We start from the raw sequence: 17,511 nt of genomic DNA, 5'->3' as shown, positions 1-17,511 counted from the left end.
TAAAATACGCAGCGCATGGCCTCGTAAAAGTCTTTATTCTGAGCGGTTGCTCAAGGTGGGAGGTGCGAAGTCGACCCTGGCTACGGCTTCGCAGAACCATGCCTAGAGCGTCGGTGCTTCTTACCTCCTTCGTCGACCGACGACATCCGAGGTGAAGACGAAGTCCTCTTGGACTTCTTCTTCTTCCTCTTCCCCTAGTGTCCTGACGACCTCGAGTGGCGTGAAGAGCACTTTGGGCTCCAGGAGCGGTACCACAACCTCCTCTTTCTCGAAAGGGAACGGGACCTCCGAGGAGTCTCGCTTGACGGTGTCGGCTGTCAGGTTGCAAGGAGTTTTAAATTCTGCTCCCTCAAGGTCTTAGGGGCCTTGGCCTGACAGTCCCAGCACAACTTCGGATCGTGGTTGCGCTTGAGACACCATAGGCATACAAGGTGGGGATCAGTGACCAACATCGTGCAGGGACAGGCCCCGCACAACTAAAATCCAGTCTTCCTCGAAGACATTCCTCACACACAAAATCTAAAAAATACAGAAGTTGACAAAGCGTTGAGAAAAAAACTGCTAAAAAGGGCAGAGGGCTAGCTCTTCTCAGATAGGCCCTAAACTGGCATGGCAAGAAAAGAACTGACGTCTGCACGCCTGGGTGGCACCTATACAGGCACTGCAACATCATGGCCAACGCTAACGACATCATGCAGAGCCGAATGGAGCCACCCGATGGAGCACGCGAGGGGTATTGTTCAGCAAAAGTATTCAGATCCAACCTGATGCCTGGGAAAATCAAAGGTAAGGAATCTGCAGCTAGAAGTCTCTATCAGATACTCCCTACAGAATCGAAAAGGTGTGTTCTCCATATCACTAGGAACAGGGGTCCTACTGCTTGTGAATTCTCCGGTCTTCTTTCGGTGTGTAATTTAGTACTAACTTCTCTGTGGAAACCCCCCTGATTTCTTCAAAAATCGGTTCCCAGTATCAACAGTTTCTGTCCAGAACTTTGTAGTTTTCTTTGGCGAATCATCGTGATAATCCTCTTCTTTCGGTGATTGGAGAGCCTTCAGCAATGCTTATAGACCCAACAGTGGAAAAAAATAATCTGAAGATGGCAACTAAGCGTAGAGGCTTACAGGGAGTGGCATCTGACATCAGGAAAGGTTAGACTAGGCACCAAATAGCGGTCACCGCCCCAAAACAAAACAAAAAAGGAAACAGAGGAAGGACTACGATACAAGAGGAGAGTTCAGGACCCAACCACTTCATGGCAAAATAATGCACAGCATGTGAATCCAGATAAGATTCATGCATCAAAAATACTTTTTACTTAAACGTGCTCATTCTTCTTAGTACAGTGTGTGTGCTAGAGTGAATAACAAAACAAGGTTTAGTACTGTTACCAAGCTGCCCCTGATCACTTCATAGGGATTGTTAGTAACCCAAAAGCAATACCGCTATTTCCATTGGAATTTCATATTGAATAATATTCTGAGGGGCTACAGTAACCGGTCTATAACATTAATCGCTGGTGCATTTAACTAAATTCACAAATGTGTCACCTGTAGGTGGGAAAGCACACCTTGTAGATCTATGCCAAAGTCTTAGCTTACACAACAGAGTTTATGGATCCAGTCTGACACCTGGTGAGAATGCTAGGTTAAGGATCTGATTGTGGCCGTGATTTAGTAGTGTAGAGGTCAGAGTAAAAATTAGCCATCGTGTTCAATATTTCAGTGGGGTTCGTGTGGTGTTGGAGTTGTCCATCAATGAGACTCACAATCTAAATCATGCGCTTTGTGCGGCCTAATAAGTAGTGCTAATGACCTACTCGGGCGCTCTCCCTCCCTGTATCGACAGGCTTTTGCCTCCTTGCTCAGGCAATGAATTTTAAGTTTTGCCTCCTTGTTGTACTCGAAGAACGTTTCTCGTATTCCCGCCAATATACCCCTGTCGTCGGTTTCACACAATTCAATCTCCATTGCTCCTAGTACAGACTCCAGCCTTGGCCTTGCAAGTCGCGCACGGATAGCACTTAATATGCCCGCTTGCTTAGCAGTCCAAATCCCACCCCTCCTCCCCCCTCCCGATGACCACCTTGAAGGCCTCCCAGAGCACAGGCAGTGATTTGATAGAACAAACGTTCAGGGCAAAATAGTCCTCAATAGCGGCCCATACTTCTGAACAGAAAAAACCTGGTTGCATAACGCACCAGCCGGCAAACGCCATGAGAAAGCCCTAGGATACGCCAATTCCAGCATTACCGGGGAATGGTCGCAGAGTGAACGAGGGAGTACCGAAGTGTTGGTTGTCCACGTCTGGACTTCCCTAGTTGTTGATGTGTGCTTCTCAGTAACTCAACAAAGTTGTTGTCCGCTTTAAGCAGAGGTTTTTCTAACAACTGAATGTAAGTGAGAAGGGCTCAATGTCAAATTTTCTGAGCTAGTGCTGGGAGTTGTGCTGAAAGGGTCCCACCTTATTTCTGAATATAATACATGGTAGTTTATAGTCTGACTTTGAGGGTTGTTTTCCCCTGCATTAAGTGGTCAAATACTCTAGTGGCCATTGGATTGCTGTAAATTCCAGGAGGTTGATATAGCAACCCTGTTGATCCAGCATTCAGTTATCCTAAATAGTCATGTGGTGGAGCTGCCCCACCCCAGTCCACAAGTGCTGTGTCCATGGTAATGGTCACCTGCAGTAGAGGGTCGAGAGATGTCCCTGCCCAATATGAAGTACTTCTCATTCCACCATTTTAACTCTGCTGAACACTGCTCCACTAATGCCAGGACTTCTCATTGATCATCCACTTGTGACCATTGCCTTGTTAAACACTACTGTAGTGGATGCATATGCAACTATGCACGAGGCATGATTGCTATGCATGAAGCAATCCTCCCTAACAGTTTTATTACCATCCTGACTGTGAAGGGACATGACGTTCGAAAAAGAAGCAGCAATCTTTGAAATTCCATCACCCTCTCTTGGTTTGAAAATGCATCACTGCCTGCTCTAGGTGGACCCATTTATTATGGTGCCCACTGACTTGCTTAGACTGCAATTTTAGAGCTCAAGTTTGGGCTCATAGACCTAAGTAACTAACATACACCTCACTTGCTTAACAGTTCCTCCAGAGGTAATGGGCCTTTATTGCTTCTAGGTGGACCTCACATTCTGTGCATCTTCATTTCTAGCAGTGCCTCCATGGACGTTGGGCTTGTATTATTCTAGGGTAAACTCCAGCATATACCATGGTGGGCTCAACTGATCCATATGCTATGAGTATCTCAACTTTAGGATACTGATCACTCTTAAAAATGGTATGTATGCCTAACTATGTCTATCCTCATATTCAACAACTGATGGTTATGCAGAGCGACATTCACTGCACCATGTTTGAAGCACATCTTGAAACCGAAAGCACTTCTTTCAAAATCCCCCATATAGACCAAACAGCATCCAATAAACAATCAATAATGCTCTCTCATAGGGAGCTCAGGAAGCAAATGCACACTGGGAGAACTTTGCAGCATTGTCAGTAGTATGATTTACTACAATACAATAGCATTCCATTTAGAACGTACAAAAACAAGTAAAAAAATACTTTGAAATATGTCAGAACTCATTGTACTTGTTGGACTCGTTGTCTATGTTTAAGCTCCTGCATAAAAACATGAAAATTAAATATTTGGTTGTGAGATGTTCACATGCATCATATAACCCATGCAAATACGACATCAATTAATGTTACCTTCCAGTTTTTTCAGCAGAAATGATTTGCCACTTCCCCACTGTGCATACAGCCCAACACAGATGGGTGGCTGCATGGTAGGTTCACTAAGTATATCTGCCAATGCACTGCTATACAGATCGTATCCCAACATGTCACCATCAGATTCTGTAGGGGATAAGTGCCCTATAAGAGAAAAAGGCTAACATTAACTAAATGTAACTAACAGAAAACACCCTTTGTTACAACCATGAAACATTAGAAGGCTTATTGGCTTAGTTAGATATATTAACAGTGTCCATAACTGGAAAACAACACTGCAATTTAATAAACCATTATAATAGTCACAAAAGAATGTAATCGCAATAATGTTTTAGTCTTAACAGGATGTTGATAATTCATTCACACTAGGTGGTCCATAACAGTGTGTCAAAATGTATATGCGTTGGAAGGTACAAATCGCAATAATGTTTTAGTCTTAACAGGATGTTGATAATTCATTCACACTAGGTGGTCCATAACAGTGTGTCAAAATGTATATGCGTTGGAAGGTACAAAGCATAAAAAGGACTTTGTAAATACTTCACTTCCAACTCTGTAGCAGCACAAGTGTTTAAAAATGTGGCAAAAAACAAACATCAGACAGCAATGCCAGTTGCACTTCTCCTGTGTTATACTTATTATATTTAAATGTGCCAAATGCAGAAGGATGTGGCTCAGGGGCAACCTTGCCGACTTCCATCCTGCCAACCAGAATTCCAACCTCCAACTCTACAGATATCATTGGCCGTAATACTTTATCTCTGCTCTACCCACATGAGAAAAAGAGAGGTAGAAGGGACACACTTTCTGCTCTGGGCACAGTAGTGGAAAAAGCCATACCAGATCACTCCTAATCATTTCAATATTATTAAAATTCACAAAGCAGAATTTAAATATTTTTTGTGACAGAGAGAACTAGAACAAACAACAACAGAAAACACATTAGTGAAGCTCACTGTACCCTCAAAGTTATATTGGCGTGTTAGTGAACACTGAGTCCACACTACTGAAAACCAAATTCCAGCAATGACGAAAACACTCAGGAACTCAGAGAATCAAGCCCAGGGCCTGGCATTGGAAAGGTAGGAAAAAGAAAACAACAACACTGAGGCAAATCAGCCTCCATGGTTCAAAGGCTACATGTAGAGAAAACTAGGGCAACAGAGGATGCCATAAACACATGTGCTCTACTGTATGTCGCAACACTCAGCTGTTATGCAAACCATAAAGAGGCCAAGCATACAGAGGATTGGAGGTCACTCTTAATAGACTGCTACTCTTGCCTCTTCATCTGTGCCGTGTGGTTAAGAAAGAAAATAAAGAGTTTTCTGACTACCCTTGGTCAAGCAGTGTAGCCTCATTGTAGCCATGGAAACTACCTCATGTTGTTGGAGGTAAACAATTTATGCTAAAGTATGCCCGCAGTTGTTCATCCTGCTGTGATTTTAATAGGGTGTCTTGTTACTTTCCCACAGTCACAGGCCCTTTCGTGTTCCCTCCGAGTTTCTTTATATTTAGGAATTTCTACATCTCTAAGCAAATGTTAACTTTTACTGGTGTGATTCGAATCGGGGGCTGGGGAGACGGCGAAAGGCTGAAGTAGCTTGCTACTGCAGCTCATGTTGAACCTCAGCTGCAAAAGTGTAGAGAAAGAAAACGAGTAATGGATAATAGAACTACATGTTAATTCTATGGTGAGCGTCTAACGGTGGGGTTAGGAAAGCAACTCACAGTGGGGTTAGGAAATCCCTACTATCCATCCCCATTCCAGGGTCAGAATGGAATGCATATATATCTGAGCTCTAAATGGAGAATACATCCTCATCAGACTAGAACTTGATCTTATTAGTTTATTTGCCACAGCAATAGCTACAACTGTTCAATGGGCCTATAACTTATTTTATGTATACTCAGAGATATATGGAGGCAGGAATCCCTAAAAATAAATACTTTTAAGGAACACCTAGAATTGTTCTTAAATAAACTGAAATGCAAGATGGAATGTTTATATACCTGGACTCCTGCGCAAATTGAACTTTTCTTAAAAACATTGATTCCAAGATGAAGTCTCCAAAGTGACATCAATCACTGTACGAATCTCAAATGATATAAGTCATCACCCACTAGTTCAGATGGCAATCACCTTTGAAAATATGTATTATTCACCCAAGATCAGAGTTAGGCATGTAACATTATTAATTGGGCTGGGAGTGCTACCATTTAATACCTATAAAAGGCACTGGAATAACACTAACTAATTAATTGCCAGTGTGATTTGTGTTGCGCACGGATCCAAGATTTAAGATATGCATTTTATATTTGACCTGCAGTTTCTGCAGCACATCATCAATATTTAACCCCTTCATATTTTAGATTTAATTTAACAAGAGCTGATGAAACGATTAACCTTATAATGTTTCTAGTGAATGAATATGCATGTTACAATGTATTTAAATTTGTGAAAACGTTTATAAATTTGTTTTAATGTGTGGATATGTGCAATCAGGGGCGTAACACAGGCCCCCGCATCCCCCGTGGTGCGGGGGGGGGGGCCTCCAGCTCCAAGGGGCACCCTCGGCACTGCTCTCTGGCCGGAGAGTTCTTGATTAAGTACCGTGCAGGGAGGCCCCCTCACTTTTCGTTACGCCAGTGTGTGCAATAACACTTTTATGGTATGGTTGCGGTAATACTGTTTTATATTGTTGATCCCGGTAGAAGTCTAAATCAATAAAGCTTGTAGTGTATTGTATTGCTACGGTGAGCAGAATATTTTTGGGCTTGGGGGTAGGCAGTTAAAGTGAATATTTTGCTGACTCCACTTTTTACATTCCCCTTGCATCCAGTGCCTACCTCGTCCAGCAAGCGTCTTGCTGGTAAGTGTGGTTGGGATCAGGAGAAAATTAGCAGCTGGTGGCGGAGTTTATGGGGTTTGCAGCAGGCATGGCATTGTGCAGTGCTGTATCAACATACCAACACTCAATTCCTCCGGCCTGGGGGAGATGACTCGTGTAAGTGTTGATGGTGGATAGACACTCTCTTCACCACAGAAATTGTGGAAGCAAGGTGAGATGTGTGAGTGTCATACTGAGAGACCAGTAGTGAGCTTACACATACGGGACCCTAGATAAACTGGAGACCTGTGAAAGGTTGGTAGTCTTTGGCAATAAAGGAATGATAGGCTGGTTCACCCGGATTAACTTGAGGGGACAGAGGCATGTGAATATTTGAAGAGAGTCATTTCATAGGGGCAAAGCTTGAGGGGGAATTCGGATGTTCAAATATTAAATACATGCCTCAAACAAGTTCAACAGAAATTGCAGCTCTTGAGAAAGTATTAATCATACTAGGATAGCATAAAAATACACAAGTAAAGTTAACAGGGCTTTTAAAAAGATAGGTAAACCATCTTAAGAAGACTGAACGCGCTGGGGAGCCAGGGTCAGACAACAGGCTACAAGTATAATAGCAGTGGCATACCCATACCCAACACTAATACTGGCTGCACTCAACAAGCACTCAACCCATACGAACCACATATAGTTGAATCGTAACAAAGAGGAAGGTACCCTAAATTACAATAGGGACAGGGTAATAGCAGTACCAAAACACAGCAAAGCTAAATTTGAGGTGTTTATGTCCTCAACCCGGATTGGGTATGCTCTGACGCAAATTGTGTCTTTTCTCAGGGACTTTCTGTGTTTTGGTACCACATATAGTTGACTCATGGGGGGATAGGAATATAGTTAAGTTACGAACTAACAATGTGATCATAAGCTTACACAAAAGAAAAGTAAATAGGCGATGCGAAAGACCAGACTTTGATATGGCTGGATCACAAGTCACGATGTATATACAACAAAATCAATAACATCTTAAAAAAAAAAGTATATTAGCAGTGGCAATAACAGCAAGATTAAAGACAAAGAAATATTTAAGTAAAATTCTAAGAAAAAAATTAAGACCGTAAAGTATCATTGTTTTTGCACTTAATAATGGTCTACAGACCACAGAGCAGTAGAAATGGTGAACACTAAATCAATAGAGGCAACTCGAAATCCCTTTACTGAAATCTCCAAAGAGAAGCGCTTAAAAGAGGGGAATTATGGTCTGGAGCTGAGCGGAGTAAAACCTAGCAAAGGTAACACAAAAGCAGACAGAAACAGCATAATTATGGGTAAAATATCTGTAATGCGATCTGGGAAAGATAACAGTAAATTGGACTCTCAGAATATGAAGCACGAGATACTAAATAACCCAGAAAGAGACTCAACAACCGGGCACTCTGTCTAGGAACGTATTAATTAAAGGGATATCAAAATAATGTTGAGCATGCCCAAAGACGATGGTTAAGGCACCTATAATGATACAAGAGATACAAGTTATAGAGAGAACCAGAGTTGTAGAGATACCCGAACAATCTTGGAAAATCATTTGAACAACCAACCGTGCAAATCCAGATTATGAATACATTAAAGCACATACAAGACACTATGGACACAGTCACAGTTAAGAATGGTCTTTGTCAGGTTAATATCAACACTCAATTAGCTGAAATTAAAAGCCAGTTCCAACAACAAGCAGATCAAATAGTGGAAATTAAAAATTGTAATGGTTTATTAACCAGACAAATGAGTTCAAGGGGCAGGGAGGTCAAAGCATATTTAAAATAATGTGTTGAGAAAGCATGAGCAGGGGCTAGAATTAGACAAATAATATTTGTATTATTGGTATACTAGATACAAAAGAAATATAGTATAAACTTAAATCTTTTAGTACCAAATGGCATGCCGATCAAGTTAAAGAACACTCTCCAACAACAGATCTGAATGCTAATACGTAAACAATACATAGAGAGCCTTCCTTCGACACAAGTGAAAACCTGTGAAACCAAGGAAAAATTCTAGTGAATTTTCAGACTTACACTGTTGCTGAGATTATGTTGACTAAAATGGACAAACCAACTCAATAAAGAACACTTAATTTTATATCTGCACCTATTTATGCAAGTACATTGTTCAGAGATGATGGTTTAGATTAACGGAATCCTTAAATTTACTTTCTCCCCCTCCCAGGATCTCCTTAATGTAGGCCACAGAGCGACCCCATTAAACAGGTCCTAACCAGCTCCCCTTGTAGCCCGTCATCTGCGCCTTCCTCCCTGTGTCCAGCTTTGTCATCTATCTATTATTTATTGCTTTTTATTTACTTAGCTCTTGCATTTTCTTTTCTTTTACTTAGTTCCCAGGCCTTCAGGCTCAGTGCCTAGTCCATGTTCTGCCTTCTTGGGTCCTCTTGGCACGTTTTGTTCACGCTTCCCGCCACCAGCTTTACGCACCCATTTCCTGCCGCCTGCCTTCCAAATGCCCTTCCCCCTCCCAGGACCTACTTAATAGAGGTCACAACGCAGGCACGTAGAGGGCGCACCAAAGGTAAATCCATCTGCACTCGTCCGCACCTGGGCCGCGCCCAGTGCCAATAACCCTGGTTCTCCAGGAACCCACAGGTACTCCACCGCAGATCTCTGAGCCCTGGACGCCACAACAATTGCTGCCTCGCTTCTCCTCATTCCACAGCAGGACCGTTCACCTGTTGCTGGCCTCTTCACATGCAAACTAGGACCACCCACCCTTACAGAAACCCGCACCACTCCCACCTCGCTGACAAGACACCATCCTGGAAACACTCTGATGCCTCCTGATGATCGCCAGATTGCTCTGCAAACACACCACCGAAGTCTGGGACACCATCTTCACCATGACCATCATCTCACCGCATGGGAACAGCTCACCACATCCGACACCACACCCATCATGAACTCCATCCACTGTGGAGCATAGACCGCCCCTGCCACATCCCCTCTTCACCCTAGGAAGTGATGGGATCAGCCAGCAACTCACCACCATCCTCAAACAATCCCTCTACACAGCCATCTTTCCAGACCGCAGCAAGCTCCAGAACTACTGCCCCATCTTGCTGCTCCCGATTGCCGCCAAAGTCCTGGAGGAGGCCATCAAACAACAGCTCATTGAACACTTGGAGAGAAGCAACCTGCTAGATGCCTCCCAATCCAGTTTCCGGCCCAACCACAGCACCAGGACCACCCTGATCACAGTTACTGACGACATCCGCACCCTACTAGACAGAGGAGAATCAGAGACCCTGATACTCCTCGACTTCTACTAACGTTCGACACCGTATCCCACCACACACTCATCAAGAGACTATACCAGCTAGGGATCAAGGGAGGTACACTCACATGGACTGCTTCATTCCTCACGGGACGCACGTAAAGAATCCACCTACCCCACTTCACCTCCAAACCTACTAGAACTGTCTGCAGCATCTCCCAAGACTCATCTCTCAGCGCCACCCTTTTCACCACCTACGACACCCCTAGCCAACACTGTCAGAACCCACAACATCGACATCATATCCCACGCCGATCACACCCAAATATCACCCTCTCGCTCTCCACTGACCCCACCACCACAAAGACCAACTTCCACAACTGCATGAAAAATGTTGCAGCCTAGATAAAGGACAACTGTCTGAAACTTAACACGGTCAAGGCTAAAGTGCTGATCTTTGGCAACCATCCCCCCTGCCCGCCCACCCTTCGGGACGACACCTGGTGGCCCACCGAATTCGGACCCACCCACACAAACACCAAAAGACCATGCCCGCAACCTCAGAATCATCCTGGACAGCAAACTCACTATGAAACAGCAGATCAACACAGTCTCCTCTGCCTGCTTCCACACTCTCCACATGCTTTAAAGAATCTTCAAATGACTCCCCATAAGCACAAGAAAAACAGTCACACAAGCCCTAATCACCAGCTGTCTGTACTATGGCAACGCGCTATAGGCAGGAACCACCACCAAACTCATAAGAAGGCTGCAGACAACACAGAATTCTGTTTCCAGATTGATCCTCAACCTACCCAAACAAAGCCACATCACCCAACACCTGAGGAACCTCCACTGGGTCCATGTCCAGAAAAGATGCCAATTCGAACTACTGACACACACCTACAAAGACCTCCACGACCAAGGACCAGCATACATGAGCCATTGCCTGAACTTTCACCAACCACCCAGAAACCTTCGCTCTGCCTACTTCATCCTTGCTCAGACACCGCACATTCGTTGGAGCCACAGCGGAGGACGCTCCTTCTTCCACCTCACCGCCAAGTCCTGAAACGCCCTCCCTCTTCACCTCCAAACATCAGCCTTACTGATGGACTTCAGATAGAGACAAGATACCTGGCTTTTTCCACAAAGCCCAGCAACTCAGCGCCTGGATACCCTCACAGGTGATAAGCTGCGCTCTACAAGTACTGACTGATTTATTGACTGAACATAACATCCATTCCTAAATCTTTGAAAAAAATGAGGTTTCATGTTATATTATGAGACACAATTCCCATTTAGCTGAATACAACTACTACCCACAAAGTGTGTGCCTACTGCATCAGTAATAAGACAGGAAACAACAAATAGGGATACTATTATCATGGGGAGAATATCCCTCAACTTAGACTACTGGCAGCTACATCGGATCATACAGGAAGATGGGCTGCAGCCACAGTTAATATTAGATGAATAATGCTTATGATAGTAAATATATATGGACCTAATAGATGATACAAATTAAGTTGAAAAGCTGACACGAGATCCCCATATATATCTGCAAGAGGCTGGAATGTAGCATTAGAACCTTTAGATAGGTCTACTAAAAGACGTTCAAATTCACAATAAAAAATGAGGGAAGCAATAAAAAAAATTGGAACAGATTTATAATCTGCATGATCCATAGTGGTAGACAGATCCATAAAATTCAGGTTGTATTTTTCAGCCTAAGAGCTATACTACATACACTAGAATGGATTATTTTCTGGTGTCATTTATCTAGCTGAAAAAACTATAGATATATATTTAACTCCTCGTTCCCATCAGATTATGTTATGTTCACATTAAGTATTAAAACATAACTCCTTGTAATCTTACTTTTGCTCAATGCACTTTTGATAGTCACGTATTAAAGATGGTGAATTTTTTGAAATGGTGAAAAATAAAATGAACAAATTGATCAAACCTAATTTGAACATAGCAGATATTCAACAAGTCTAAGATTAAAAAAAGCCCTGGTTGTATAATTAAATAATATCCAATCAGAAGGCGAGGGGGGGGAAAAAAGAATGGAAAGTGAAAAATTACCTGCCAACAAAGGTAGAGAAAAATTACCTGCCAACAAAGGTACAAAGAGAACAATAGAGCAAAAATGTGTTGGAAACTGTTTGCTGGGAAAATTCTAGATGCCCAGAGCAAATATGAAGACTGGGAACCATATCAAATACTGGGAAAACAAGTCAGGCACCAAGACAGAATATATAAACTTAGAGTTAAAAGTGACAAGATGTTAGCATTAAAGCAAATATAAATTTTGATGAAACAATGTATTCGATTTTGTGACTTCATGTCCACTAACAGAAAAACAGACTAATCGAAAAGAATTATCAAACTTTTCAGCAAACCTCACAGTACTCAAACTATCCGAAACTAAGCAGGGGGTATAAACTATCACTGCAAAGGAAGACATGGAAGCCATACGATCATTAAAGAATGGAAGAGCAGCAAGTCGTGATGGTTTACATGTAAAATAGATAAAGTATTTGACAGACAGACAGACAGACTCTAGGATCATTCACTGCTCTCTGCATAGAAGTGATTATTTTTGGCAATACTCCAAACACTTGGTATGACAATTCAATTGCAATGTTCCTCATGCCTGACAAAGATCTAACTAAATGGTAATAAAATTGGCCAATATCTCTATTAAACTCAGACAATAAGATTTATGGAAAAGTTATCGCCAGTAGACTACAACATTTGTTAAAAAATCTAATACATCCAGACAAGTAAGATTTCCTCAACGATTGAAAGCTTGGAAAAATGTTACAGAATTTTTTGCTATCATTATTATTGCATGTGTACACTCAGCAAAGGTTACAGCTCGACCACTAAGAGTCATTTTGGTTGACTTTGAAAAGGCTTTTTATCTGGTATTCCGGGCTCATATATAGTAAATTGGGATATCATCTCAATATCCAATTCAATTTATAACAGTGATTCAAGCTCTGCACCAAAACCCCAACCCATTAGTAATTATCAACAGTTCACATAGCGAGCAATTGAAAAATATAGAGAAACGAGACAGGGCTGCCATTTATCTCCACTGTTGTTTAGAGAGCCCCTTGCTGCCTCACTAAAAGGTAATCCACAGATTCCAGGATATAAAAACATGACATTTTTTTTCAGAAAGTCAAACTCTATCCTGACGAACTGATAGCCATTGCATCAACTCATAGGAAAGAATATTAGAAAGTTTTGGGAAAAAATGGTACGGAATATTACAGTGGAAAGTACTGCACACCTATTGACTAGAATATGTGTTACAAATCAAGTTAGATATTTAGTGGGACATGTCCCTCCAAAGAAAACAGCAGTAATGAACACATTGGTGGATCTAAATCAAGATCTACCTATCTCAATTGTAGAGTCAACTATATTAAAAAGGTTATAGTGTTGCTACTTTTCCTATTTCAGCAGCTCCAGATTCACAAGCTTAAGCTAGAATTGATAGTTTCATTCTAGAAACTATCAATTCTAGAACACTTCCAGAAGCACAAGAAAAAAGTAAAATAGGGATACAAATATTTCAGGAAATATTAGTGGGCTGCACCCCAAAAATGTCATGAGGAACAATTTATTTTCTTGTTAGAGTTAATAAATCACAAGTCATCAAAAGATTTGTTTTAATTAAGGTTAATAGTCAGAAATGCTTTGGAAAAAAGGTAGTGCTGGCACGTTTGATAGGACATTCAAAAGTATCTAAAATACCTAACGTGTTACTTATTCAGTGCCCTATGGAGTAATGCAGATTTTCCTCTGCTTCAAGTTTCATCAGAATCAACAATACTAAATACTACTGAATGCATTAAAGATGTGTGAGATGAGGCAGGCAAGATCATTTTTCTTAACCAGATTATATCTATTCACCAAGAATTTAACATTTGCCTGTATCATACGTTAAGACCAACTTTTAAGAATTAACATAGTAATGAAAGAATGCACTAGTAAGACATGATTTTGAGAAAGTGATACATTATTCTGAATATTATCATACAGTTTCTCAGAAATTACAGTAAGAGGAAAATAACTAATCAAGCACTGGTTAACAAAAATGGAGTACCAAAACAACTAATCAATAAACTACATTCTAGATGTATATGCCACCTACTTGCAGAAGATATTAATAACACCCTTTAATGATTCTCCATCATGTTCATCATACCACATACGTTCTTACAAATGTATCCAGATTCAACACATAAATGTCTCAGATGTCATGAACCAAATGTAGATCACCTATGTTCTTTACGTACCCCAATCTATCAGAATTTTGGCCTAAGATAGCAGAATATCTGACAAATTGTTTTAGGAAGACAACTTACTATGGATGCACTGGTAGCTATTCAATACATGAATTTTCTCACATATGTGTGGAATATTGTGCAGAGAAATAATAGTGAGAAAATAAATAATAGCTAAATAGTGAAAACATGTTGAATCCCTTAGTTTCTAAACCTTGGAATAGACAGATATATATTTCCATGATTGGAAAAAAAATCATAGCATGCAAAGAATAAAAGATGGCATAACGGATGTTGGTGAGGCATGATCCTTTGGTTATAAGAAATACATTTTTATCAAGACTCAAAAGGTCTAAACAGGACCTTAGCTTCTGTGTAGTAACATTGTAAGATGCTGTCCTCAGATCCATGAATCCTAAATACCTTGTTTGAGGTGATGTATATTTCGTAATCAGGAGAGAGAGTGTGACATTTTGATAGGCCTTAACAAGTTTTGGGTTATGCCTGTATTATATATAGCCTAGAAGTTATTCTCCTCTGTCAAAGACAGGATCCTGTTTACAAAAAACATGCAGAAGAATTCATCTAGGAGCTCTATCCAACATAGGGTATGATCTATGACCCTTGTTATAAATCAGGATTATGACCGAATAAGACCAAGGTGTGGGCAGATTTTTAGGACAGATCACTATATTAATAAAATCCAGATTGGACGCTAACACTCCAGATTAATTTGTAGATATCCACATGGACCTCGTAGGAGATGAAAGGGAAATTTCTTTGCTCAGTTCTACTGATAACAAACCTAACCTCATGCACACAAACCTCTAGGATTGAGAGGCCACCAATTCTATTATTCTATATTCAATTCATTATGTTTTGAGACTATAGGGTCTAGAAAGCCTACACACAGTGGTTGAAAGTGCTGCACCCATTGGTTAGTGGGGGTATTTATTTCCAGAAGACCTGCACTGTAAAAGTCTTTGGAGGTATTGGCAACTAATTGCCAACATTTTGCCATGTTCATTTAGGAAAAGCGATATCAAGTTCCCTCCAGTCGGGAGCCTGGTGGGTCCATATTTGTTCCTTGAAGAACTACTTATAACCAAATTGGACAAATTTGTCAGCTATATGTAATCTGGACTTTAAAGCTCCGTTAGGCTTAGGCTTGGCTTGTTTTCATTTCTTACTAAACTAAACACTATTTTTATTAAAAGTGATTAGACATGGTTTGCAGAGTAACCTCAGGTAAGTACTAATCAGTTAACTGTCCCCCCTAAAACACATGAACGATATACTGACTTGTAGGGCCAACAAAAAACTGCAAAACTCTCAGCTGCAGGAAATATGACTTTCCATGAGATAATAAAGTCAACAAGATCCCACTTCAAACGCTTTTGATTTAAGCTTTCTGCATGATCTAATGTTAGCCTTTCAGACACAAGAAGGAAAATGCTACTTACCAGTATGCATCTGTTCTTGGCATGTAGGGCTGAAGAGTTGTACACTTATGCATAGCTCGCCATCTGGTGTTGGGCTCGGATGTTTGCATGTTGTTTTTGTCTTCGAAGAAGTCTTGTAGTCACGAGGTTGGTGACTCCTCTTTCGGTCGACAGTGCGCATGGGCATCGACTCCAGCCATAGATTGTTTTTGCCACGTAGGGTTAGATGGAGTAGTGAGAAATAGAAAGATGTCCATGTGTATTGTATCTAAGTAAGATAACACTGGAACAGATAGAGGTATCCGGGGAGGTGGGTGGGCGTTTACAACTCTGCAGCTCTACACGTCAAGAACAGATGCATACTGGTAAGTAGCATTTTCCGTTCGAGGCATATGAGCTGCAGATTGTACACTTATGCATAGACTATACAGCAGTTACCTCCTTAGGGGTGGCTACCTGTATCTGTTGCAGTAGTTTGGAATCATGTTCTAAATATAGCCTGGCCCCCACTAGCTTGTTGTTTTGCCTACACATCTACACAGTAGTGTTTTGTGTGGTGTGACCCAAGTAGCTGCTTTGCATATGTCATCTAGGGGAATGTTCCCTAAGAATGCCATAGAAGCCCCTAGTTTGTGTGTAGAATGAGCTCTAGGGGGAATGGTTTCTGTGTGTTTGGCTTTTATGTAGCATATTTGTATACATTTTACAATCCGCCTTGCAATTCCTGTTTTAGATATAGGATTACCTTTATGAGGTGGGGGGAAAACCACAAAAAGTTGTTTCTTTTTCCTAAAAGATTTTGTTCTTTCAATGTAGTAAAGTATTGCTCTTTTAATGTCTAACGTGTGAAGAGTCTGGTTGAGGAAAAAATACTGGGAGTTCAACCGACTGGTTTGGATGGAAGGCAGATACTACTTTGGGTAAAAATGTTGTGTTAGTTCTAAGAACCACTTTGTTATGATGAATTTGTAAAAATGGTTCTTCTATGGTTAATGTCTGGAGCTCACTTACTCTTCTGAGGGATGTGATAGCAAACAAAAAGGTTACTTTCCAAGTGAGGAACTACAGCTCACATTTGTGGAGGGGTTCAAAAGGAGGACCCATTAGCCTGGTAAGGACTATGTTAAGGTTCAACACCGGAAAGTGTGGGGATCTTGGTGGAATTATTCTTTTAAGTCCTTTCATGAAAGCTTTGATAGCAGGAACTCTAAACAAGGACAAATGTTGTTTGTTTCGTAGGTAGGCTGCTATGGCGGTTAGATGTAATCAAATAGATGTGTACGCTAGGTTACATTGTTGTAGATGCAGTAGATAACAGATGATGTTCTGAATGGAAGCATCTAGTGGATTGATCTTGTTGTGCGTGCAGTAAATTACGAATCTCTTCCATTTTGCCACATAGCATGCCCTGTTGTAGGGTGTCTGGCTTCCTTGATAATATTCATACAGTCTGGTGGGAGATTAAGGTAGCCAAACTCTAAGATCTCAGGAGCTAGATCGCAAGGTTGAGTTGATTGGGTGCCTTATCTCTCCATGGTTCTGAGTAAGAAGTTTGGGTGAGAGGAGTAGCTTTTGGTGCTGTACTACTGATAGTTCCAGTAGAGTTGTGAACTATGGTTGCCTTGCCCATGTTGGAGCAACTAGGATCATTGTGAGAGAATGCTGTTTCAGTTTACGCACCACTAATGGAATGAGTTGGAGAGGCGGAAGAGCGTAAGCAAATTTGTTTGACCAATTCATCCATAGGCGATTGCCTTTGGACAATGGGTGTGGATACCTGGATACGAAGTTTGGGCATTTTGCGTTTTGGTGTGTGGCAAACAGAGCTATCTCTGGGTGTCCCCACAGTTGAAAGAATGGGAGAAGAACTTGAG

The 17,511-nt window shown here is 41.4% G+C and overlaps 1 protein-coding gene across 3 annotated transcripts in view; it reads right to left on the bottom strand.

The window, feature by feature from the left end:
- Positions 1-17,511, bottom strand: part of KIDINS220 (kinase D interacting substrate 220) — a 1,022,767-nt gene that overhangs the window by 675,642 nt on the left and 329,614 nt on the right. For all 3 annotated transcript variants that reach the window (XM_078647833.1, XM_078647835.1, XM_078647834.1), the window contains exon 13: positions 3,740-3,904. In XM_078647833.1, the coding sequence (XP_078503959.1) occupies positions 3,740-3,904 (165 nt within the window). The remainder of the gene's footprint in view (positions 1-3,739; positions 3,905-17,511) is intronic.

Source organism: Lissotriton helveticus, chromosome 6 (assembly GCF_964261635.1).
Source record: "Lissotriton helveticus chromosome 6, aLisHel1.1, whole genome shotgun sequence".
Lineage (NCBI taxonomy): Eukaryota > Metazoa > Chordata > Amphibia > Caudata > Salamandridae > Lissotriton > Lissotriton helveticus.
This window is presented reverse-complemented; position numbering and strand designations above follow the sequence as displayed.